This window comes from Bremia lactucae, linkage group LG4 (assembly GCF_004359215.1).
Source record: "Bremia lactucae strain SF5 linkage group LG4, whole genome shotgun sequence".
NCBI lineage: Eukaryota > Oomycota > Peronosporomycetes > Peronosporales > Peronosporaceae > Bremia > Bremia lactucae.
This window is the reverse complement of record NC_090613.1, coordinates 5,274,969-5,297,172: the sequence shown is the minus strand read 5'-3', so window position 1 is coordinate 5,297,172 and position 22,204 is coordinate 5,274,969. Positions and strand designations below refer to the sequence as shown.

General features: G+C 45.7%; 7 protein-coding genes across 7 annotated transcripts; 5 read left to right on the top strand and 2 right to left on the bottom strand.

Annotated features, from left to right (window-relative positions):
- Nucleotides 1-300: 300 nt before the first annotated feature.
- CCR75_000092 (uncharacterized protein) lies at nt 301-4,011 on the top strand (the record flags this gene model as incomplete). The annotated part of the gene is made up of 5 exons (XM_067958200.1): nt 301-1,194; nt 1,266-1,439; nt 1,507-1,700; nt 1,771-1,888; nt 1,954-4,011. 5 exons carry the CDS (start codon nt 301-303, stop codon nt 3,964-3,966), a joined length of 3,393 nt encoding a protein of 1,130 aa, XP_067816912.1. The 3' UTR covers nt 3,967-4,011.
- Nucleotides 4,012-4,054: 43 nt separating this feature from the next.
- Nucleotides 4,055-4,788, top strand: CCR75_000093 (uncharacterized protein; the record flags this gene model as incomplete). The annotated part of the gene is made up of 4 exons (XM_067958201.1): nt 4,055-4,164; nt 4,237-4,469; nt 4,541-4,618; nt 4,666-4,788. The coding sequence occupies exons 1-4, from the start codon at nt 4,062-4,064 to the stop codon at nt 4,786-4,788; spliced, it is 537 nt and encodes a 178-aa protein (XP_067816914.1). The 5' UTR covers nt 4,055-4,061.
- Nucleotides 4,789-5,201: 413 nt separating this feature from the next.
- On the top strand, nt 5,202-8,196 carry CCR75_000094 (uncharacterized protein; the record flags this gene model as incomplete). Its single annotated transcript, XM_067958202.1, has 13 exons — nt 5,202-5,210; nt 5,663-5,869; nt 5,949-6,141; nt 6,196-6,284; nt 6,357-6,497; nt 6,559-6,653; nt 6,690-6,762; nt 6,842-6,977; nt 7,047-7,114; nt 7,184-7,351; nt 7,410-7,832; nt 7,911-7,958; nt 8,033-8,196. 13 exons carry the CDS (start codon nt 5,202-5,204, stop codon nt 8,150-8,152), a joined length of 1,770 nt encoding a protein of 589 aa, XP_067816908.1. The 3' UTR covers nt 8,153-8,196.
- Nucleotides 8,197-8,208: 12 nt separating this feature from the next.
- On the top strand, nt 8,209-8,952 carry CCR75_000095 (uncharacterized protein; the record flags this gene model as incomplete). Its single annotated transcript, XM_067958203.1, has 1 exon — nt 8,209-8,952. The coding sequence occupies one exon, from the start codon at nt 8,209-8,211 to the stop codon at nt 8,950-8,952; it is 744 nt and encodes a 247-aa protein (XP_067816909.1).
- A 209-nt stretch (nt 8,953-9,161) lies between these two features.
- On the bottom strand, nt 9,162-10,394 carry CCR75_000096 (uncharacterized protein; the record flags this gene model as incomplete). Its single annotated transcript, XM_067958204.1, has 1 exon — nt 9,162-10,394. One exon carries the CDS (start codon nt 10,392-10,394, stop codon nt 9,162-9,164), a length of 1,233 nt encoding a protein of 410 aa, XP_067816269.1.
- Nucleotides 10,395-11,069: 675 nt separating this feature from the next.
- Nucleotides 11,070-13,394, bottom strand: CCR75_000097 (uncharacterized protein; the record flags this gene model as incomplete). The annotated part of the gene is made up of 7 exons (XM_067958205.1): nt 11,070-12,073; nt 12,179-12,345; nt 12,373-12,616; nt 12,662-12,839; nt 12,893-13,022; nt 13,088-13,327; nt 13,380-13,394. 7 exons carry the CDS (start codon nt 13,392-13,394, stop codon nt 12,025-12,027), a joined length of 1,023 nt encoding a protein of 340 aa, XP_067816270.1. The 3' UTR covers nt 11,070-12,024.
- On the top strand, nt 12,437-12,682 carry CCR75_000098 (uncharacterized protein; the record flags this gene model as incomplete). The annotated part of the gene is made up of 1 exon (XM_067958206.1): nt 12,437-12,682. The coding sequence occupies one exon, from the start codon at nt 12,437-12,439 to the stop codon at nt 12,680-12,682; it is 246 nt and encodes an 81-aa protein (XP_067816598.1).
- Nucleotides 13,395-22,204: the final 8,810 nt, after the last annotated feature.

The following is a 22,204-nucleotide window of genomic DNA, read 5'->3' as shown; positions in this document are numbered from 1 at the left end:
TTACTGTACGACCATTAATCTCAATGTAAAATCCGTCACATGACGTGTAGCTGAAGTCGACGGAGGGCATGTGCAAAGCTATGCCATTGTCTCTCGCCAAACAATCGCAGACTGGCATTCGTTACGGAGGACGTGTAACTTCCTTATTCGACTGACAAACAGGCGCCCAAAACTATATCATCATTAAATAGATAAATGTCTAGGTTTCTAAACTCCAAGTATCCTACGAGATCTTATTTTCTTCCTTTACTTATAAAGTCTTGTCAAGGTTAATGATATAGCTAAAAGCAAATCCGCATTATGGGCCCTCCGCCTCCGCCGCCCTCGGCTCCGCCTCCACCTAGCTCGCCAACCTCTACACCTATTAGCGCGCCACCACCTCCACCTGGAATACCACCTTCTCCCCCCTCAGTGGATGACACGCCACCTAAATCCCGAAGCAGCCACTCGTCGCCCACGACCTCCACGCCCTCGGTCGGCAATGCGGCACCTACACCTCACTCAAAGCTTTTAAATCATATTCCGCTAGACGCTCCTGATGAAATGGACCGCAAATGGTATGCGCACTTCTATCATATGCAAAAGAATATTCAAGGCGAAGACGAGGCTACCGCGCTTGCTATCTTGAAGCAACAATCTGCCGAAGGCGTGGCGCCACTGCCTTTTCAGCCAGACATTGCCTTGTTGTATGCGGTGTTGACCGATTCAACGTTGGCCAAGCAACATCTTCGCTATTTGACCGCGGTAGCTGCTAGCGACAATTACAAAAATTGCATGGGCTGGCTGCAGAAACTCATCGACCTCAAGTTTGTAAAGCTGCTTGTTGTGTGCCGCAGTCAGTTGCTATGGCTCGTGCGAGAACTCGTGCATTTAAACGCCTCGGGAGTGGACAAAGTCATTGCCTGCTTGATGAGATACTTGGTTGGCGGCGATCCAAGCCGCACCACGGTCTGGCTGGCATCGTCAATTCTTCGGATCCTTATCGAGCACGAAGCGTGGCTCCTTTCGTGCTCTGCGTTGATACCGTTTGTGTTTCACACTTTTGTGAGAATTTCACTTGATCACAGTGCTTTGCAGCATGCGGGTCTACTCAAGCAAGAGGTGGAACTATGCACGACATTGTGGAATCGTCGTCAGGCAGATGTGGCACAGCTTGGACGAGAAACTGTGCGTGTGCTCAGTGATGCAAAGGATGTAAGTAGAATTTGAAAGCGGGCTTCTTCTGTAATACTTCAAAAGCGCCTAATGTCTGTCTGAGCGAATAGATTCCAGGAATGAGTATGCTTTGGAAACAATTGCGAAACGTTCGGGACACTCCTGAGCCCGAGAAGGATGTAAATGTCTACTCGGTGGCTCAGTTAATGGCGATTCCGACGCCTCCGAAATATCTTGCCTTCCGATTGAATCCGAGAATGGAAGAATACCTGCTCTTTATGATGGTACGCTGAACTGTTGGCAGGAAATAATGCCATAAATGCGAATAGTAACTCTAATTCACGGAAATAGGAGCGTGTTCATGCTGGATCTGTAACGCGCTACCAGAAATGGTTTTCCTCGCAATTTTTGAGCAGCCCAGGATCAGATGCTCTTGTACCCGACCTCGTACGATACATATGCGCGGTATATCATCCATCCAATCAAGTTTTAAGCTCCAAAATTACCCCGCGTTATCATATCCTAGGGTGGCTTTACCTGCTGTGGTATGTATGCAACAAATGCTTTTGATACAAATTTGAGTGTTGTTATAACCTTTGATTCGCGGACTTATAGCCACGGCAGTAAAACACCAAGTGTATTGGCCCGAGTTCAGCTTGCAATGTTTTTCGATTATTTATACTTCAAACCTTCCGACAATATTATGACTGTGGAACCGGCCATACTATTGATGGTATGAGCTGCAATGTTTAGATTTTCATATGCATTATTTGTCGCTAACGATGGTTCGGTTAACAGGTCAAATCGCTTAAGAGTCATCCGATGGTGACACTCTCCATGATTCAATTTCTTGTGTTTGCAGTGGAAAAATTTGCAGCATCGGCGGTTAATCGAGTTCTGATGCAGAAGGGTGTATCCACTGCGTTTGCGATGATTCTAAAGCTTGGTGTTGTTTCGTCTATCCTTCCTCTCCAGTCATTCCCCATGCTGCTATCGAGTGCTTCAGAATTGCAATCAGAGCTTCACCGTATCTTTCCGGAGCACTTCCCCCCTGCATCGACAACGAACCAGACTCAAACGCATTCAAATTCAATTATGAGTGCTGGAGGCAGTCCTGGAAGATCTCCAAGTTTTATCTTGTCGCCAACACTGCAATCCCCCACTATGCATTCGCCTGTTCGACAATCGCCAATTCAGCAGTCGCCAATCCGAAGCAGCCCCAATGGTGCTAATAGCCCAGCTACGTCTCCGTTGGGTTCCCAGAGCCCCCCACATTCAGACGTTAGCATGGGCGGTGGTGGCTCAACATCTGACACAAACTCTTTGGGCGCCTTGTCTTTCTTGCCGGAAAATGAGCAAACGGTAGAAATTACAACCGAGATGGCTAGCGCGATTGATGCTACGACACCACTTACTGTGAATCTCCCCAAAAAATGTGCAATTGATATTCCTGAAATAATTGTAACACTTGGACGTGATGACGTTGAGCGCTTTCAGCAAACGATACCCGATCCTTGTACTTGTCCCTCAGAGGCTTTTATGGAGTGCTTGAACGATGTGTTAATCTTATGGACTCGCCAAAGCAACGGTATCGAAATTGCTGCTCCTCTGGGTACATTCCTTCATGTCTCGCTAGAAAAATTATTCGTATCGTCACACATATCCTTGACGGATTCTCCAAATCTCACTTCTGCAGGAGTTTTTGTATCAATGCTGGATCAGGTACTTAGTGATCCTCCGGAGCTATATATTCCGTTTTTGAAGGCTATGTATGCCCGAGATGTCACTATTGCTTACCGTCTTCTAGCATTTTGCTGCTCTCGACGTGACCTAAAGAGCCCTGATATTGCTTTAGAACCTTACGCTTTATTTGTGGAAGCTGTCGGCGGTACCTTGGCTAAGAATATTGTGAAGGACTTAAATCTGAGCCAACAAATTGACGACGCGCGGGTGCAAGCTTGTGCATTAATGAAGAAAGAGCTCCCATTGATTGTTTCCAAGGACGAGATGAATGCTGTTACTGCTACCGTGGTCGTCTTGTGCCCGTATTTATTTTCGAACAATGAGCATCCGTACCTGTCCAAGCTCATGGGTCGCAGTGAAGCGCTTGTGCAGCTTCTTCTGGAACTTGTCACGCCTGTCACACTGAATGCACTGTGCACCCGTGTCGTGATGCGTGAGTTTGTCATATTTAAGAATCGCCTAGCTAATATCGTACTCTCGTCGTTACAGTGGACCTCATGGGAGCAGTACGGCATGTGGGATCTTGTGGTCGCAGAGCTCCAGTCGGGACAATCGGCCACCGCTGAAACTACTATTATGGAAGCGGCGCGCAAAGTGCTGGCTTGTGTGAATCCGACCGAAAGCCCTGAGACGATGACGGGTTTGCTTAAATGTTTGATTCATTTTTGCCCCGATGCCAGCATACTGCAAAGCATATTCAATCTTTCTGATGCATACGATAACTTTCCGTTCGCAGTATTGGGCTGCTGGATCAAAAAGTTTCCAGCTGTCGTGATAAGCTACGTCCGTAGCTCACTCGAAAGACATAACGACCTGCATAACGATAAAACGCTCTTTGAGGTTGTTCGAAAAGTAGACCACCTCCAGCACCTACAAAGTCGCAGTAGCAACCCAAACACTTCCAGACGAATTGCGGTGCTTCACGACGAAAATATTGTCGCTGCATTGAAAAGTATTATGCATCGACCTGCAAATGCAGCTGCAATTACCGGCTTTCACGCTCTCAAAGCAATAATACTCGATGTGGAGTCTCCAAACAAAAAGCCGCGATTTAATCCCGACCCTTAAGTTAACCACTAAACGAATGAAAAGTTTTACGTTGCTAATGTCCAATTCGGTAAACTGCTACTATTTGATTACCCTTAATAATTCAACAGTGCGAAATGGGAATTGCTATGTCGAAAGTGTTTGCGGCGCTGTTTGGTAGCAAAGAGGTGCGCATTCTCATCCTCGGCCTCGATAATGCTGGAAAAACGACAATATTATGTACGTTGAATTAGGCAGAAGGGTGACTTATGCTCGCAATAAAAGCTTACATTTTATCGCGGATTGTGGTAGACCGACTGCAGGCAGATGAGATCGAGCAGACGGTGCCCACAATTGGTTTTAATATGGAGACACTCCAGTACAAGAATGTAAAGTTTCAGGTTTGGGATTTGGGCGGCCAGACGAGCATCCGGCCCTACTGGCGTTGCTACTATCCCAACACCGACGCCATAATTTACGTCGTGGACTCGGCTGATGTTGATCGCCTTAACATTGCGAAGCAGGAGCTGCACGCTATGCTCGAGGTAGATGGAGCCTTTGCTTTTTTCGGTCGTTTATCATCAGATTATTATTTCTAAACTTGATTTATCTGCAGGAGGAAGAGCTGCAGAACTCAATATTGCTTGTATTTGCCAATAAACAGGACCAAAAGGGGGCTTTAAATGCTGCACAGGTGTGTAAACTGTTAGTAACTCTGTCGGAGTTTTCGAGCTGACAAAGACGACGATTGATCCACAGATTTCCGAAGCAATGGGATTATCCGACATCCGCAATCGTCAGTGGTCGATAAAAGAAACCACAGCAACACAAGGCTCAGGTCTCTTTGAAGGATTTGATTGGTAAGTTTGTCAAGCGTGGTGTTGTTGAACGTAGTAGTGATGTTTCAATTTAATGCTACGATTAGGATTGTAACGTGTATAAAGGGCGAGTAAGCGTGTGCTTATCTTGTCAGGCAACTGCCGTCATCGATGACGCTATCACTAGACCGTCTGGGAAGGATATAATCAGTGATCATTTCTTAAGGATCAGTGCTTAATGCTCGCCATTCACACGCATCCGTGCGCGACGGACGCATACCAGCAATTTTAGTGATTGAAGGGAAGCGACCCAACCAGCGCAAAAGTAGATTAGGAGCGGGGCAAATGCTCGATTTGGGGCTAAAAAACAAACTTTTCCATGAATATACACTAGTAAATTCTTTGCGACCGTTTTATCCGTCTCCTTAAGACATTACACGACTAATTGGCCATCGCAATATGACCATGGTAAGCAATTCAGCATGGCGTATATGTTTGGTATGGTTAACCTGAAGGCTGGCCGACTGAGCACTGTCAAGTCTTGTATACATACCATCAGCGGAAATGCTCAGAAAACGCGAAAGGGCTGTTGACAGAAAGCTGGATCCGCTGAATGGCTCTGCTTGTGCTTCATAATAAAGCATGAGCTTGCTTCTAAGCATCACGTGACTAAACTTAAGCGCCAGACTGACCGAATGTAGCTTTGAATCTCTTTGGCAAAATTTCTAAAATTGATGTTTAGTGGGCATTTTTTGGTTTTGCAATTTTCGCTTGATTTTTCTGAAGTCAAATTTAGTTGCTAGTCCTTTTATCCGGTGAGTCAGTATTTGTTGCGTTTATCGTGGACTGAAAAGTAAAAATGCGTCAATGCGTTTATAATTTTTATTTCGCTTTGAAAAAAAACTTGTTTAAAACATCAGACGTTTTTCTACGAAGCGTTGCTGATCGTTGACATACCCAAACTCTTTTTTATGGACTCTCGCGACCCTCAAGGGAGCTCCCAGTCACTGTCTCCGGACGGCAGCTGGTGCCCGGAATTCTATCCCACGCGCTCCGAATTCCAGTCATTCGCCACATACATCCGCACCGTAATTGAGCCTCAGTGCGTCACAATCGGTATTTGCAAGGTACAATACCTAATAAAATCAATGAGAAGCACGATTTATTCTTTTATGTGTGTTGATTCGGATAAATATATACTTAAAGGTTATTCCTCCTCGCGGCTGGTTCAGTCGCTCGTATGATATAAAACAACTGGAATGCCAAGTCAAGGCCCCTGTGTGTCAGCATGTAGCTGGTAAAAAGGGTATTTTTAATGTGGATCTCGTTGAAAGGAAGACGATGAGCCCTGCTGAATTTTTTGACATGGCTGACGATGCGAAAGACGATGAGCCAAAAGGTATTCCCAAGCTCGCTGCATAGGATGCTGTTTATAAGCTCATTTTTATTTTAGAAACAGAAGGTCCGTTGGAAGCAGAGCGGCAGTTTTGGAAGGGCTTGAGAGGAACAATGGACCCGCCTACTTATGGAGCCGACATTGTGGTTGGAATCATACTACAGTCAGACAGAAGCTTTTTTTCGACGTAACATATTTTTGGATGTATAATGTAATAGTCGTCGCTGTTTGGCAAGGCGGACGCGTTATCGTGGAATTTGAACAACCTCAATACAATTCTTCGCAAAATCGACTTACCGGGGGTCACACAGTCCATGCTTTACTTTGGCATGTGGAGGGCAATGTTTGCGTTCCACACAGTATGCGGTCACTGATTCTTTTTTACAAGCAAAACATTGACATGTATGGTTGCCTATGCAGGAAGACATGGATCTCTACAGTATCAATTACTTGCACACAGGAAAGCCCAAGTTCTGGTATGGTGTTCCTCCATATGCTGGTACAAACAAATTGTCGTGCTTTTAGAAAATGATTGTTCGATAGTCTAACAGCTTACTGGCAGCAAATCAGCTAGAAAGAGCCGCGCAGTCGATGTTTCCTGAAAAGCACCACGAATGCCATCAGGTACTCTATATTGCTTTTGACTTCAGCGTACCTTATGAATCTCATTATATGTTTGGGATATTTCCGTTCATAAATTTAGTTTCTCCGGCACAAAACATCTCTAATTTCGCCGGCCCGGCTAAAAGAATTTGGGGTTCCATTTTATCGAGCGTATCAAAAGCCTGGAGAGTTTGTCATCACGTTCCCAGCAACATATCACCAAGGCTTTAATCTGGGTAAGGCGATGACCCTAATTTATTATTGAAAGACTCGTAACTTTAACTGTGCTACTTACTATACATTAGGCTTTAATATCGCTGAAGCTGTCAACTTTGCCACACTGTATTGGATTTCATATGGATTGAAAGCTAAGGTCCAGCAATGAAGACATATACCCTTTGCTAGTCTACTCGTTAGGTCCTAACATGACGTAATTACATAGGTTTGCAAGTGTCATCCAGACAGTGTTCGGATTGATATGGACTCATTCTTAAAACAATTATTTCAAGAGCCTCAATGCGGTTTCGAGATTATGGGAAAAGATCCGTGGGTATTTAGTTGCAAATGTAACAAGTATTGCAGCAGCAATAACTCTTTTGTGGAAGTTGAGGTACATTTATACTACGTGTGCACTTTTCAGGTAGAATACTAACACTCTTGCTTACTAGGAACAATGGTTTGAATGCTCAGAGTGCAAAATTTGGGCTCATGTTCGCTGCATTCACTCTGATCTCGCTTACACAGCAGCTGAAAATCTTCCTCTCTCATTGCTTTGTCACCGCTGTATTGCTAAAACAGCAGGGGTCAAAAATCGTGCATTATCTGGTGTTGGCGTCGGGCGACGAGGTGGCACCGTGGTCAAGAGTGCGATATGCGACAACTTAGGCAAGCGTAAAAAGGATACCGCTATTGGCTCGGCAAAAGCAGTCAACAAGTCCGCTGTCGAACTGTCTCCTCTAAAAAAGACTCGAGCTGCAATAAGGTCCAGGAATGGAGGAATTATCATGCCTAAAAGCTCAACAAAAATTAGAGCTGTAGCTCGAAAGTACCTTACGGTAAAAGGATCAACTATCAGATTTGAAAATTCGGAGGTTTGCAGTTTAGTTTGGACAAGTGCTTCTGACAATATTGTAGCTCGCGCTGAACAATTTTTGACCTTATCCGTACAGGCCAAGGTTGCAGCCGTCGAGGGCAAGTACATCCGGGTGCACTACAAAGTAGGAAGCTTGGCGATTCTGTGATATACGCTCTTTCATAAAGCTTATTGTGGTGCTATGTTGCACCTCATCAGGGCGAATCAGCAGACAATGACGAATGGCTGCAAGTGAACTCGAGAAAGTTGTCCCGAGGAATTTTATCGGTGGAGCCGCCAATGTCAAAGTCGAAGGACTTCAGCATCAGTCGTACTTAGCCTATTGGTAGATATTGAATGATAAATAACAAACTTATGTCATATTTTGTTGCGTCATGACTTCTTCTTGCAAGAATGTTTCAATTGGCGAGTATGATCCACGGACAGGGCTCACACATATTACACAGCAGCGCGGTCGACTGCTTTTTAATATGGGACCAAGCGTTAAGAAGCGGCAGCATCATGACTTATTAGTTGAAGCTGTAGACTTAACAATGTCATCTGGGAATTACACGGGGCTGTCGCTTTACCCGGAGGAAGCCAGTTATTTGTCTCAACAAGAGGCTCTAATAATTTACCTCATGCCTCGAAAAGGAGAAGATGCACCCCCCTTAAGTGCTGCTACCTTCGATGTTATGGTATTGAACGACGCGCACGTGTCGCTCGCCTGTATGCAAGTATACGCTTTTCTTAAAGACCATAGGCTGCACCCGCGCCGCTGTCGAAGGCCGCTAATGCAATCAAGTTTTATTTGTGATAGCATCCCCTGCATCATGGCTAATAGCGAGTGTCGCGACGTTGCGTTCGACGTTTGGAAGACAATGACATGCGAGTCTGCGGAATCAGCACAACGGGCGAAAAAGCGCAAAATGTTGATGCGTGTTTTTAAAGTGATTGTGTGTCGCTTTGGCGACGCATTACCTAGTATGCGTAGTCTCCGGAACGCAGCTAATAGCACTATTTCTCACAACGATTTGGCAGATAATCACGTACCTTTAAAAGTAGCAGTAGTCCATCATGACAATACTGTCCTACTATTTGAAGTTGGTACACATGATAGCAATAAAACAAATAAGTAGACTTCGGCTTGACAAAATTTATGACGCCGATAATAATAATATTTGGACACTTCTCAAGAAGTTACCCAGCTTCACGCTAAACTAGCATCACAAAGAATGCGCATTCGAGAGCCTATCATGGACTGTTAAGTACGAATGAGCCGACAGAAACGACGGCGCTCTACGAGGAAGCTGTGGCACAAATGACCGCCACGATATCGTCTTCTGACTCAAGACATTTCATTTGGAGCAAAGTAACTCGACAAGAACTTCTCCGGGTCCAACACAAAATCGTCGTCAGCATCGTCGAGGCAAAGATTAAGGGCAAAGTTTTCGCTGTCCAACGCGTCAAAATTAAATCCTGAATGAGGCCCGATTCCCGTTTGCATGGCGTCAGATTTCGTCTCATCGATTGACGTACTAAGGTCCGTGTTTGAGGTCGAAAACCACTCTAGTTCCTCCTCAGTTAGTTGCAGCAAGTCTTCGTTGTCAATGGATGCGAGAGTCTGATCAACGCAGTCTAGAGTGTAGTCGGACAAGGCCTTTTCCTCCGCAAAATCGAGGATCATGGCCTCTGCAGCAGCATCGGCAAAATCTAGCGGCAGCTGGTGAGGCGGCTGCATGACGGCATGGCTCTTTAAATTTCGTGCAAACATGAATCGAGAGTCCATGGAGTTGCTGAGAAATGCCTTGTTGCCCGATATTGAAGACACTTTCTGCTTCGGAGACATACCTGCCAGAAGGTGCTCGCGAGCGATGCGCTTGGGAATACTGGGAAGAACGATTGAGTCACTCTCAATTACTGAGTCCATGCTAATCATTGAGCATTTGCGCTTGCGCATCAAATTGATTTTCTTCTTCTGCGCAGCAGGGCTCGTAGGGATTGAGAGAGGCGCCGCTCCAGTAGCGATAGCTGCACGGTCCTGGGCTTCACGCTCCTTCATACGGGATTCTTCTTTCTCAAGCTTCTGGTAGTACTTCTGAGCATGAGTACGGATCTGTACGACGGTGCGCGTCTTAATGAGCGTCGCAATTTTCTTCCATGCCCGATATGGAAATGCTTCAAGACCCTGTAAAAAAAGTTTATGTTCAGCTTCGGTCCATCGACCAGTGTTTCCCTTCATGGACTTGCCCGAGGCAGTACACGGGACGTCTTCACTGTCATCGTATTCATCATCAGACGCGTCATCGCTCGAACCAGAGGATGGGATGCATAAACGGTGACTGGCGAAGGCGTTCACTATGGGGCTGCATTGGGACTTGGAAATCAAGCTCGAAGCTCCGGCGGCCACTTTTGCTGCGGGATCGCGCGGGGAAACGGTAGCAGTAAAGAGCGTTGGGTCGGTGCTTAGCGGAGTCATTGGCGCGTCGCTTCTGCAGGAGAGGAACGCGTCGTCAACGTGCTGTAATGATAAAAGCTTGGGGTGCGATCGTGCGCACTTAAACAGGACAGCAGAGGCCATTGTAACCCTTAATGTAGTACAAAGCAGAGGGTGCGTGGTGATTCTAGAACAATGACGATGCACGCAATATAACGACGCGCACACAAACGATACACGGGGACAATGAGACGGCAACGATCGGTGAGGTGCGGCAGGCGGACTGAGCTTACGCAACCCGGACAAAAAGGGAAGCTATTCAAGGAAACTGCGCACGTGTACAGCTTCTGGTAAAATTCCAAATGAATAGGCGTTGCAATCTTTCCTTTTTTATGCCAAGCTGTGAGCCTCCGTGGCCTTGCCAATGGCGGCGTTGCTTGAACCTTTAAGCCAATCGTAGCCCCCCATACAAAGGAGAGCGTTCTTCCACGGTTCGCCGTTGGGTCGACCCGTTGTCGTTGACACTGCATACAAGATTCAAGTTATTGATGGAAGCCAACCGAAAGAGGGCCCGGCCCGCCCGTTACAAGTACCGGTACATGCAGCAAAGAAACATAGATGCCTAACAACTACTACAGTTACCACAGGTATCAAACTCAGCGAGGGCGACATTACCATGTGGAAAGCCATATTAAGGTTGTTTTGGTCGGAGTGCTAGACAGCGGAAAAGGCCGTTGGTGTTTTAAAGGTGAATTTCTCCGTCACCTGATTATGCAGCCATGCCTTTGGATAGCCGAGCGGTGCCATCTGCATAGCAACGATGGCGTGTGGGTGTCGCGGGCATTTGTTGCCGGATACTGCATATCGTACATATACTGTACGGTGGCGCTGCAAATTTGACCGTGCAGAGAATGGCCAGGGGTTCGTGGAAAGTTCTGAAAACGAATCAGTTGCGCCCCCTCTATTGGGATAAATTGATAAACTTTGGCGCTATTTACATGTAGTATAAATACAGTCGTCAACTGTCTGCCTCGTAATGCAGTATTGACGTCGTTGCTTTTGGTAGATGTTAAAGCAAGGCAACCCTCAGTCTCGAATTGAGAGAAGCTATTCTTGCACGTCGTGAAGGGGCGCATAGAAGCAACGACAATAGGATAGCATTGCTGGCAAGAAGACATCGCTGGGATCAGCTAAATTCGTTCGAAACAGTTGCGGCCTCAAACCTTTCATGACTTGGTACTTTTCTGCCGTTGTCATAGACTTCATAACCTACGGTTGGAATGTGAAAATCGATGCCTTTATCCATAGACTTTTATATTTGAAGGGTGAATTTTCTTAGCCGATTGCTTACCTTTGCAGGCGAAGGGACTGCACAGATAAGCTTTCGCAGGATGTATTAGTTACACTAAGAAAACAATGTTCGTTGTGTTTCGGGGCCAATCTCGCCGGCTTTGTTCGCAGCTGAGGGGGGAGAAGGGCCTCACGGTCTCGGGTGGTTTCATGTAATATGAGACCAAGCCAAGTGACTCGTAATGCGCGAAGAGGCACGTTTTGATCAAATTAACATGCACTCTTATCGGAAAATGCGGCGAACGAAACGCGTGCCACGATGCTGCTTGAAGTTACGGCAAGCGACCGTTGGGGTCAATGCAAAATGAGTGGCTCGCAGCGCTAGACGAAGCTATGGTTTCAGCACGTCAAATGCCCTTAATTGAGAAGCAGGCCGGCTCAGTGCCTCGCTCCAATGCTGAGGCTATTAACCGACTAGCGACATCTATTGCTCAGGTTGAATATGGGTGATATCCCAGGGTCCGAGAATTTCGCTGTGATTGAAAACACAGAAAGTCCACAACGATCGTGCGTCAGTTAGGGATGCGCATCACACGGAAAAACCAGCGACAGAGACGGACTGACTTCACATACAGTACCTTTTCGACTCCTGCACATGCATGAACCAGAGCGGGCACAGGAAAGCGAGAAAGAGCACAAAGGCACCTATTAATACGCTGACCAGCCCTGACAGTTGCCAAACAAGCGCTGAAGAGAGCGCAAACAGCGCGGCTGCGATCATGAGGTGCAGGCGCTCCGAGTGGCGCTGTGGTAATGTAAATGTATGTTAGACTCTCGCCCTGCTAGCAGGAACAACCAGATGGATTAATAGGACAACCTTCACTTCGCGCCAGAACATGGGGGACATGGCGAAAGTTTCGATAGCAAACAGCACCAATGCAAACACGTGCTCGTTCGACTGCAGCCGCGAACTGAGCATCACCGCCATAAAAATGGCGGCATTTAGTGAGATCGTGCCGCTAAAGCTGGAGTGCAACAAGAAGTTACCCACGACGATGTCAAAGGAGAACTTTAGTCTAAAATTCGACATTGAGCAAACTATTAAGGGTACCGCTTACCACCCGATGCCCGAATTGATGTAGTTGTAGTCGTGAGTGATTAGATGCAGCAGGCATAGGAACGCCGCCAAAGCCCAAATTGTATCATCTGCGTAAGACCTCGTGAGAGTCCGCAAGACGGGCGCGAGAAGCGATAGCGTTGCGCAGAAGAGTAGGCTCGAGCTTAAGATGTTCCATGTGTCTGCCGATTAATATTAAATGCAGTAATTAGCTCCACGATCACAAATATCGAACAACGGAACGCACGCAGCGGAAGGCCGAAGCATGCACGTAAGACTGCAAAACCAAAAATTGCCAGAAATACGTCAATACCACCCAGCAGCATTGCGGAGATAGCACCAAGTCTGAAAAACTCAAAAACTGACTACGAATCCCAATGCATTAACCACAGTCACGCTAAATTCTGCTTCCTTCGCTTGTACAACGCACGTAAAAGATCGAAACAGCGCAGATCTGTTGCGTAATGGTCGCTGCCGAGCGAACCATGCCTTTGTAGTCATGCTCTTGCACGTTTGCTAACACGTAAGATGAGAATTGCTTAGTCACATAGCTATGGTGCACTGATGAGAAAGAGGCACCGTTTGTCCGCATCTGTTCCAGAAATGTCTCGTCGACGTAATTGTCCTCAAATGGTTGCGAAGCGTACAAAATCTTCCTCCATTGTTGATGCTATGCAAGATGTGAGATGCTTGTTTTAAAGAGCTACAGATAAGCGGGTCACCTTGATCACCGCCATGACGTGTTGACCGAGCGGCTAACTCACAGAAATCGTAAATATAAATTAATTACGTATTGTGGGCGGGGACCGGCCCCCTAATTAGTCACCCTTAAAGTAGTAGGTTTCAAAACAGATGGCCATTCCACATCCTTCACAAATTAATTTCCCATAGGTCAACTTGACCTACTGGGTAGCTCTACTTGTCAGGTAGAGCTTTAGTTTCCTTACTCATTGAGTTTAAGCCGGATTACCCTATGGGTATGGGCTACCATACTGAAGCTCTTGCAGTACCTTACGCACATCACTTAGATTTATTAAGTCGCGAATACGTAAAACTAAAGCTTAATTTACATAGCTTTTTTATTCGTGGCTTTTGACTAAACAAAGGAATTTCTTCGTACCTTTGAAAACTGCTGCAACGTCGCCAAGATCTAATACGTCCACATACCTTCCGTAATAAATTGATACCGACAATTATCTAGCGTCAGACTTTAATTCGTATCACGGTCCTATCCCTGCAATGCTTAAAGATATCGTAAAGCAGCTATCATACGAGGGTGGATGCCCTCGCCATCGATCGAGGTAACTCGTTCGAATCCCCTTTACCCACGGTGGTTCAAGATGCGTTCAACTAGGAAACGCTTCTCACCACTCGAATCCGTCAATGGAGAGGTAAAATCGGGTTCGCCTCATTCGCCGAACCCGAGTCAACATCGTGATTTGGATCACGTCCTCCTCATTTACGGGAGGACGTTGATCATGAACGATCCCGTCGTCGCGAGTTTGCGATGACGGTCGAAGGTCTTTCTCGCGAGCAGCTAGAGAACTGGGCGCGAGCTGAGCGAAATTATCCAGTGCATGACAAGGATTTCCTTGCCATGAAATATGCACTCGCTAAGTTTTGGGTCTATCTCATGGAAGATAGACCGCTCATTCCTTTTAAGGACCATTCGTCTTGAACAGTCAGCATAAGCCCACTGTTGCAACAATAATTGTTCCGTCGTCAATGTTACATGACGACGTTAAAAGAGCCTATCAAGAAGATAAGGCTCTTGAAGGTTTAATGGGTTACCTTAAAAATCCATCCCAAAAAAAAATCCTGAAAAGGGGTGTCGGAATTGTATCCACTCTTAACGGATCGATACACAACACGCAATGGTTACTGTATTACACAGCCATTGCTGGCGACGCACCTCGTGTCGTCATCCCCACCCATAATGATTTACGTTTACGCGTCATGTATGAGTGTCACGATGCACCAATCAGTGGGCATCGTGGACGTGAGAGAACTTATATCACGATAAGCCGCGACTTCTACTGGCCACGCCAGTATGAATTCGTCTGAAAGTACATACGCGCTTGCGAAGTTTGTCAACGGGTGAAGCCTAGTGCTTCATCTGTTGCTCCCTCACAATACTCTGCCTTTTCCGGTAGAATTTTGGCAGTCCGTATCTATGATTTTCGTCTTCGATTTTCCCGTAGACGACCACAAGAATAATGGCAGTCTTGTGCTTGTTTATCGTTTCAGCAAGATAATACATATTGCTGCAGTCCAGGAGTCGACCACAGGCAAAGGCTATGCTCGTGTCTTTGTTGACACGATATTTCGGCTTCATGGGCTATCCCGTGAATTGGTCTCAGATCGAGACCCCAGCTTCACGACGGCATTTTGGCAATCTGTGTTCAAATCACACGGCACATAGTTGAAAATGTCAGCTTCTGACAATCCTGAAATAGATGGTCAGACAGAACATGCAAATCTTATCCACGAAGAGATACTTCGCGGATACGTCCACTCTTGTACGAATTGGAGCAAGTTCTTACGGATGGTAGAATTTGCCATCAACAATTAAGTGCATGCTATTACAAAGCATGCACATAACCTTGTTTATAAGTGACTATTATCCAAGGGGGGGGCTCGCTTGAGCAAGGAACAATTTAGATCTTGCTCATCACGCATTGACTCAACAGTCAATGCAGAGGATACTAATGTTGATTCAATCAACGTTGATGTGGGCAAACTCAGTAATATGCTGAAAACAATAATATTATTAAGAGCAATAATGCTCTCACTAAAGTGGAGAATGACATCTCCGTAGTGCGCACCGGTCGCACTGAAGACAAAAACAAAACCGAGTCAGCAGGAGAATTCCTGCTGGCTGGAGAAATGTAGTTCGTTTGTACAGGATTCTATCGGATGCGGTCGACTGAAAGATACGGAAATCTGACAAAATGGATGAGCAAACATTCTTTCATTTAATGTTAATGATCTAGTCTTACTCTCTTCGGTAAGCCGACCAAAATATGTAGTGACGAATGTGGGAGTACTTAGGTAAGTACGTCGCTAAGCCGAGAAACTTTCTAAGTCCCTTTACAATGACTGGCACAGGCCAGACGTGATCGCCTTAATTTATTCTGGATCCGAGCGTACACCCAAGAAGGTATTTCGCTTGCAGCGAATATACACTTCTTAAGATTTGCATACAACTTGTGCTTACGCATAAGTGTAAGACCTTTTCGGACACGGGTACGATGTACTTAAAATTCGACTTTTCGTTCATGGCTCTGCTACGAACGAAGACATCAACAAAATAGATCGATGCAAAATCCTGCACCGATCTCAACAGATTGGTTACACATCTGTTAAATGTCGCAGGGGCATAACTAAGCCCATGTGGCATGCCTAAGCCACTCCCATAGCATACCGCTCCGGGTGCTTACTGCTGTGAACGCAATGTCTTGTTTACGCATGAGGATGTGATAGAATCCATCCATCAGATCCATTTGACATATCATAACTGATTACGTCTTTTCCTGGTATGGGCGTTTGAGAAGGTACGGTTGCAGCGTTCAGTTTATTGAATGCATGCACTATCCGCCATCCTCCTGTTGCTTTACGCACACAGAAGGTCGAAGAGCTATGTGGGAAATTTGATTCCTCACATGGCCCGCTGCTAAGCGTTCGGCAAAGAATTTGTCGATCTCTATAATTTGTTCACGAGGCAATGGTCATTGCTTCATGACACAGTATTTCGAGCCCGGGATTAGGTCGAATTCGTGTCGAGTGCCTTGTCCTTAGGCAACTCGCACGGTACTGATTCAGAGAAGACATCCTTACCTTCTATTAAATCTTTATATACAGGCTTTGTCTTCAAAGACTCCAGGATTGGGACGTATAAAGTTTAATCCGAGCCTTCTCATCGAGCACACTTTCGTCCATCGATGAGCTACTGAGAATCCGTTCGCTCTCAGGAAATACTATTGCCAACTGAATATTGGCCACGTAGTTGTCATCTGTGACAAGTACGCAGATCTACTTGACTTTGCCACTACGCAGATCACGCAAGAACAGCCTCGGTTCTAGCGTTGGCAATTGAATTATCTCGGAAGTAACCTATGAAGGCGCTATTAGATCAAGTGTATAAGCGTCTATACTTGATCCACTGTTTACTAAGACATTAATTGTCTCAGTCTCTGTTTTCGAATTAATTTCAAAGGTACCTGAGTACCTTTGACCACAGGTTTTCGGGGACTTATTCCCACGAAAATTATTTGAGAGTATCCTCTCTACCTGCCTCTAGCTGTGGTTGCGCAATCACGGCGGGATCATGTACGATCGACTCTACAGTCGATCTAGCACTTTTTCGAACTGTCTCTTATGGACAGGCGTTTCCCATGTTCGTTGCTGTTGCTTTTGTAGCAAACATCCTTGTCTCGTACCACAACTTATTCGAGTAGTCAAACTTCGACTTGTCTGTGCTTGTGCACAGCCGTCGGTTTGTAACTCTACAATGTGATGGTGAGGTCTTGCGCAGTCGTTCAAACGACGAACCAGAAGCAAGTCCATCGCACTCACTCGTAGGGCATCCACACGCTCGTGGACGCTACAATACGTTCATCAGATGACCATCTGATGAGCGAGAGGCAGGCATTGTCACGGGTTGATGCTGCCAGTTTATGGATAGCTCGTGCGTTTGGGCCATGATTATCTAAGAATGACATCAAATTTGTCATCCAAATTTCGTACGCTGAGATCATCGTCGTACTGTTCACCCTCGAACGTGTATTGAATACCATATACGCGTTTCTATGCTCTTACAGATGCGCATGTTGCTAGGCGCATTAGTATCCTCGTTAGAGGGATATCGCGCTCAATATATTTGAGTCTTCAACCTTCTAGAGATTGGCGTCAAATTAACTTTTGCTAGGCGCATTGTCATCGTTAGAGGGATATCGCCTCAATAAATTTGAGTCTGCGATCTTCTAGAAATCAACGTCAAATGAATGTGCTCGACGCCCCCCAATCGAGTAGGGGTTTAGTGGCAATTTATTTGCCACTACAATTTATAATTATAGTGGTTAACCTCATCACCTAGGGTAGTAATACACGATATTGTTCGTGAGGAGAAACCAACTTTTATCAAAATGCCTGTGAATTCTTTTGAAGTTGCTGGAGCAGTAGGCGCTCCGCACCTACTGACCCGACCGTAATCGCGACGTCGCGATTTCGCACCTGCGTCGGATCCGCTTCCTCGGCTATTCCTAACGATCGACCTCGGGTGGAAATTTGCAATCGTTTGTAACTTGATGGGCAAAATTTCTCGCTCTCTACATACGAGGGGTCCATGGGTTCTGGACCCGATTTTCTTGTCGTCTCGGAGGACGATAAGCTCTATAGTTCGCTTGGTCTAGCGTCCCAAGTTTAAGCCGCAGCAGGTGAGACCGTCAGCAAGACTTCCATAAACATAGTTACCTGCGTTTGTTCGTCTATTGGGTGACTCACGATACAACTTATTAGGTATCGTGTATGTTGGCCATAAGCGTGGAGATCACGCTTGCCCTGCTTCAAATCCAGGAGCACGGCTCGAATTCTGAATTCTACCCGTGACGGCTCAGATGTTTGCCTAAGCCGAGTCCTTAAGACCTCATACGACCCAAAAATCAATGGTTCATGAAGCTTGAGCCCTAAGGCCCAAGATTCGGCACCTCCGGCCAAGTTGGACATGCAAAATGTAAGTTTCGTCGCATCATCATCGATGCGGCGAACTTCAATGGCATTGTCTCATTCGACGAGCCATCTTAACAAGGAGTCGTGTTTTACTACAATGAACTTGGTGATGTCAATGTTGTAGTGTTCGGGTCGACGCGAATGCGTCGGCCTGCCAGCAGCACGTAAATGCTGCTGTCTCAAAAGTTCCAACTGTTGAGATATTTTTCTCTCAATATTTATGCCTGTTGGGATACTTGCTGATGAAGCAAGATATTTCTTAGAGTCGAGTCGAGTTAATGTCAAGTGAACTTGGTGATAGCCGCATTTTGATCGTGTCTTTGTAGAGCAAACAACATGGGGCGAACGGCTGGACCATCTTCGGCCGAACTTATACTTTTATTTGCTTTCAATTCGAGGTCATGAACTTCTCACGCATTGCGTGAGAGCCTTCTGTGAGGGCTTCACAAGCTCTCTCCTTCTTCATCCAGCATTTTAATTTTGAATGGTGCCTATGCCGTCGTTATACGAACAATGAAGTGCAATTAGGTATAGCGAGGCATCTTTCACTAGTAGTGAGTGACTCAGTACTAGCTAACATACACTAACAGTGAAGGAAAAAGCGCAAATACTTCTCGTTCACGATGTGGAGAGGAAGGGTTAAAAGTTGCTGATAATTCTTGTCAACTAAAGGTCAATACTAAGGTAGACTTAATATAGGGAAAAGGTAAAACTGTATGACAATAATTAAGTTCCTACGTATTGCAATCTTCTTAACTGACTTAATATATTAATTTTAGTATTTATAACGAGTCATTGCTCACCGCCCCTTCGCGCGTCTAGCAGCGATAGGCGGGGTTGCTTAAAGAATTAAATCAGTCTGCGTAGAGCTGTCACATTGCCGCTACAAAACCACTGTATATGGTACATGGGAAATGTTTAGAACGACAATAATTCTATTTTTTTTCTCTTATAGGTAATAATATTTATGAAATGGACAACCCGTTATAATCCATTCTCGAAAAGTGACAGCATCAATTCATGACTAAGTCAGTAGCTAAAAACGCTAAAATAGATTATAAATAAAATAGAGAACCGCTGCGGACACACTAAATTTATGCTACGGACACACCTTTAATATTAAAATTTTGTCTCCAAGCGTAACTCTCCCCTATTTCATCCCTTTTTGTAAGCATACCCCTACTTCCATACCGCCATACCCGCAAGTCACACGTCCACTTCCACTTTCAGGTGATCGGTCAGGTACAGGATCTGTTACGATAAGTTCGAAGTTTTCATCACTGGACGAGCAAGACCAAGGCGAGCTTTTGGTAGCTGACGGCAACAAGACAGCGATTATGGGCGTGGGATCAACTGTTGAGCGTATAGTTCTACCTAACGGTGACGTACGCGAAATTGAGATTAAAGATGCGCTATAGCGCCCAAGATGAGCAAGTATCTACTTTCTGTTCCGCAGATACATTAAAGTGGACGTTTTCAAGTGGTCTTTGACGAAGCTCGAATGAATATCGAAAGAAAAAGCTCCAAGCAAGTGGTGGCGACGGCTAATCTCGTCGACGGTCTTTACTGGCTTCGGACACCACAACGATCTGCCAATTCAGCGACTTCGAACAACAAGTTCAACTTACATGCGCGAATGGGCCACGCTTTAAATGACGTGTTGCCGAACATGGTTGCGAGTGGAATGATCAAGGATGCCTCCTTACCATCAAGGTCAACTTTATCAAGCATGTGCCATTTAGCGGCATCTATGCCAACCCGGTACATCTCTGTACCTGACTCAGAGCCGAGGGCTCGCTTTCTAACTGTAAATGTGAAAACATTTGAGGGGAAAAAGGGAGAGAATCTCCCTTTTTGGATTAAGCAGATGGAAATGTCCATTGATTCCGCCTTGTTCTTAACAGAACGGCAAAAGGTGGCTATGGCCATTTCCAAACTTGGAGGTAGAGCTATAGAGTGGGAATTATCGTGCAGCACGTCCATAAACGACGCTTTTCCTTCATAAGATTCGCTGAAACAGCAAATGACCAGCGTTTGCACCACCTGATCAGGCTTTTCGCATGCGAGCACGGCTCCTAGCGACTCGACAGGTAAAAGAACCCTAGGGGGCTTTGTCCAGGAGTTGAGAACTCTCATTGCATCTATGTATCAAGACCCGGTGCAAGAAGCAGTTGTAGTGACCATCTTTATGAGGGGTCTCCGAGGGCGTTGCCCGGACGGAATTGTTCCGATCTCATCCGGCTACGTTCGAAGAGGCAGTTACCATAGCGCTACGCGCTGAGTTTGACTTTAAGTCTGCTCGCGTTAGCACGCCTGTCTCCCGAACAAGCTCTTCGAGCACATGAGTTCCGTCTAATAGAGCGGATCCTATGAATTTAAGCCTCGCTGAGGAAGAAGAAGAGGCTCTTCAAGCTGTGGAATAGCGTAAGACCATCCGTAGATGTTATATGTGCGGAAGCACGAAACATTTACGCCTTGCCTGCCCTCTTCAAAATTCGCGTAAAGCTCGATAGAGCTCCAACTCCGACCTCTACCAGAGATCTGGTACGGTGCGGGAAAACGTCGATACCCAATACGTGCGGGGCGCCCTACTGGGGAAGACTTAGGCTCTGTTGAAGCTCAAGGAGGTGATAATCTAAATCTGAACCGAATTGAGCAAAAGATTGTACTTAACATAACCTAGCCCCAATTAGCTCGCTGCTCAATGGCACGGGGCGAGAAAACAAGCCTGGATTGCTAGTCGCTCAAGCGACTGTAAAGGGCTTTGACAAGCCGTGGTCAATTTTAATTGACTCAGAAGCGTCTTGCAATTATGCTTGACGCCTCTCCCTTGAAGGAAGTCAACAATACGTTGAGGCTCTTAGAGCGCATGAACGTGATACAATCACTGTTCGCTTAGCGACTGGGACTCGTGTCACTGTTCCCAAAGTTCCATTGAACTTAGGTATAAAGTTTTTGGACTTTGACAGTATGGAACGCTGTCTCGTCCTTGATTTGGTTGCGAGATATAATCTCATCCTTGGTATAGCCTGGTTAGAACACCATAAGCCATGGATCGATTGGAGGTCTAAGACCTTAGGCGCCACGCGCAATGTTCCTAGCAAAGTTTTGGAGAGTCATGAACCCACCTTCGCTAGGCAACAAAAGCGCTATTGGCGCGGATCATTGAATGAGTCTGCCAGTGCCCTAGACATTGGAATGTCTGACTTAATAAATTCTAATGTTAAAAACATTAATTTTGAGCCCGACTCAGCAGAAATAAGTGGAACGGGGGTGCATTCATATTTTTACGCGTTATGATTGGCTTTACATCGCGGGGGGGTTACATATAGCAGTGGTCAAAACAGATTAGGGTAAACAAGATAAATGTTCGATTTGATTAAGTTTGAATAAATTACTACGAATAAAGAATTTAGTTTGTTAATCATTTTAAAGACGAATCTTCGCGAGGACCACAAAAATGTTTAGCAAGCACTTTATTAATTTTAAACTCAAAAAATCTTACATTTTTGGCCTCGTCAATTCTCAAATACGCAGCAAATCGTCCAGCGTCAGTGGTCGTAACTGTCTTTGCTCGAAGACTTTCTGATCACCTTGCCAAATTCCGCGTTATCCAATGCATTATCACGATTGCTTTAACATAAGAATCACCTTGTGCAAATTTTGAAGCATAATGCATGTCAAGCTTCGCATTCTTACAGTGTTTAGCAAAGTCGATGCTATGACAGCACTAAGTGTAACGGGGCACTGCGACTTGTACTGTTTCAGTACAAGTCCACTTCACACTGCTTTAGATGTGAGTGGTGCCTCTCGTTAAGTA